This window comes from Fusarium vanettenii, assembly GCF_000151355.1.
Source record: "Fusarium vanettenii 77-13-4 unplaced genomic scaffold NECHAsca_121_unmapped, whole genome shotgun sequence".
Lineage (NCBI taxonomy): Eukaryota > Fungi > Ascomycota > Sordariomycetes > Hypocreales > Nectriaceae > Fusarium > Fusarium vanettenii.
The window spans coordinates 1-2,810 of NW_003315769.1; the positions used below are offsets into that span (position 1 = coordinate 1).

General features: G+C 26.4%; 1 protein-coding gene across 1 annotated transcript; it reads left to right on the forward strand.

Moving 5' to 3' along the window:
- Positions 1-2,098: 2,098 nt before the first annotated feature.
- Positions 2,099-2,287, forward strand: NECHADRAFT_9993 (uncharacterized protein; the record flags this gene model as incomplete). The annotated part of the gene is made up of 1 exon (XM_003039308.1): positions 2,099-2,287. A coding segment is annotated over one exon (189 nt), but the record flags the coding sequence as incomplete, so codon positions are not given.
- Positions 2,288-2,810: the final 523 nt, after the last annotated feature.

The following is a 2,810-nucleotide window of genomic DNA, read 5'->3' on the forward strand; positions in this document are numbered from 1 at the left end:
TCTCGGGTTAGTAATAGTAAATCATTCCGAGAGCTATTATATTATTATAATAAGTATTTTTCCCTTCCTTTTTAAATTTTAATTAATAATAAGCTAATTAATAATATATAGTAATTCGCCTATTATTAATAGGTGGAATTTTAAAAGCTTTTTAGAGGATACCTTTAAAATTGCTTTATTCTGGCTTAATTCGAAATTAGAAGATAATATTCAAAGCTTAGGACTTTTTCCCTTACTTTTAATATTTGGTTTTCTAATAGGTAGAATTCCTTCCTAGGTATTATTTTAGCCTATATTTCTTCTGATTTTATATACGAATATAAGGTTATTAGTAAGTAAAATAACCCCAATATAGCCTTACATAATTACTAATAATAAATAGGTTTTAATAAGTTAAAAGAGGCTTATATGGGGTTATATATATATAACTAATTCGAAGATGCCTTAAAGGATTTTCCGGCTATTACTTTATGTAATATTTTTAGGTAAGCGTGGTTTTTTTAATATCTACTAAGAGTGACTGTTATTATTTAAATACAAAGCTATTTATCTAATAATAGAAAAATCTACTTAATATTTAATAAAAACCCTAATGCTTATAATTCTTCTTTAGTATAACCCGGGATACTATGGCGAATAATAATTACTTTTTAAATACCTTTAAAGCTATTTCCTAAAATGGCTTTAAAAAGGAATTCAATCATAATATTCGCTATATTAGTTATATCTTTAATATCATTACGCAAGATATTTTAAAGGAATACCTTAATACCGATTTTTCTTCTTCATCCTCTTATATAGATAATTTATCTATAAGAGGGGATTTAGAAGATAATAACTTTATTGCGCTAGGGTTTAATAATAAGTTATATTAGGGTTATCTTTAATTAATTACTAATTTTTTATAGCTCTTATTTCTCGATTACGGCGAATTATTACTAGTATTAAATATAATAGTAATATAAAAAAGGTATTTCTCGAAGGTATTAAACGAGAAAAAGAGAAGAATAAGTTACCTTCTAACTTTAATATGCAATCTATTCCATTAGGTAATATTAACCCTTTTTTACTTATAATTTATATTAATTTAATTATAGATAATGCAACTAGGTGGAATTCTACTTATAATATGATTTATATAACCCTTATTTTTAAGGAGGTTATTAATTATACTATTAAAGTAGATTCTACTGATGAATTAAAGGCTATTGCTTTTAATAAGCCAGATTGGGCTGCTTTAAAAGACCTAGAATCTATTTTTAAGGTCTTTTTAAAAGCCTCTATTAAGCTTCAAGGTCAGGTTTATATATCTATGTCCCGAGGGCTATTATATATATATAACCTATATAAGGACCTTGAAAAGCTAAAGGAGGACTTTTTAGAAAGGTCTGAGATAGAAGGAGAAGTAAGTAAAAATAACCCTTATTTAATTACCTTTTACTAATTAATTAATAGGAATATTATTATAGCTATTTCCAAGCTATTTCTAAGGGTCTAGAAAAGCTAAGGAAATATTTTCCTAGAAAATTAGACTATACCTCTCTTTTTACTTATAAGTAATCTTTTTCCCTTATTTTTCCTTAATAAATAGGGAATATACTAATTATTTTTATATAGGGCCTATATCCTTGCAACCCTATTAGACCCTAGGGTTAAAATAGCCCATTTTAAGCCTTTAGGTAATTTATATGATTATCCTAATATGGATAATAATATAAAAGATTTATTTAAAAGGGAATACGAAAGGTATATTTTTTTTTCCTATTTTAATTAATTAATTAATTAATTAAATATACTAACCTTAATTTAATTATAGGGTTAAGGCAGAAAAAGGCTTTTAAGAGCCTAATCCCTCGATTGATGAGTTAAATAGCGAATTTACTTATCGAAGCCCTAATAGCGGCCTTTTAGAGGAAGTTGACTCAGATGATGAGTTATATGCTGATGATATTAATGAATTTGAGGAATATAATACCTATTTCAACGAAAATAGGGTAAAAAGGGAAGAAAGTCTAACCCTAACCCTTATTTATTCCTTTTTTACTCTTTTTTTCCCTTTTTATATATTTATACTAATTTTTACTAATAGGAAAACCCCTTAATTTGGTGGAAATCGAATTCTAATAGGTTTCCTATTTTAAGTATATTAGCTAGGCGTTATTTAGCTATTCCGGCTACTTCTGCTTCTATAGAGAGGATTTTCTCTATTTCTAGTAATATTATTACTAGAAATAGAAATAGAATTTCCTCTAGCCTAACTAGGCAGCTTATTTTACTAAAAAGCTGGGAAATTTGGGATGAAGATAGCCTAATTGGGCTAATGGATGATGATAGTGAAAGTGAAGAGGCTTGGAAGGAGCCAAAGGGCAAGGAAAGGGCTGAAATTAGTGATGAGGAGGCTATTGAGATTGAAGAGGACCTTTCTGATGACGAAGATAGCTATATTTAGGTTTTTCTTAGGTAATAAAATTGCTACCCTATACTCTAAGACTTATTCTTATTTTATATATATTCCTTCTTATTATATTCCTTTCCTTATATATATACCTATTTTTTCTATAGAGTAATTTTTTATTTTAAATCTAATAATCTTAAAATCCGCAATTAAGGATTCTAAGATAAAAGAATTTTAAATAAATAATAGCTTACTAAGAAAAATAGCTATAAGTATAAGTCCTTTTTTTACTATTAGAGGCTAAGTATATCTTTAATATATACTTACCCTTATTACGTAGTATTTTTTTCTAGCTATTCATAAATAAAATAAGTAACTTTTAGTATTAAAATATAATAAAAGGCCTAATTCCTCT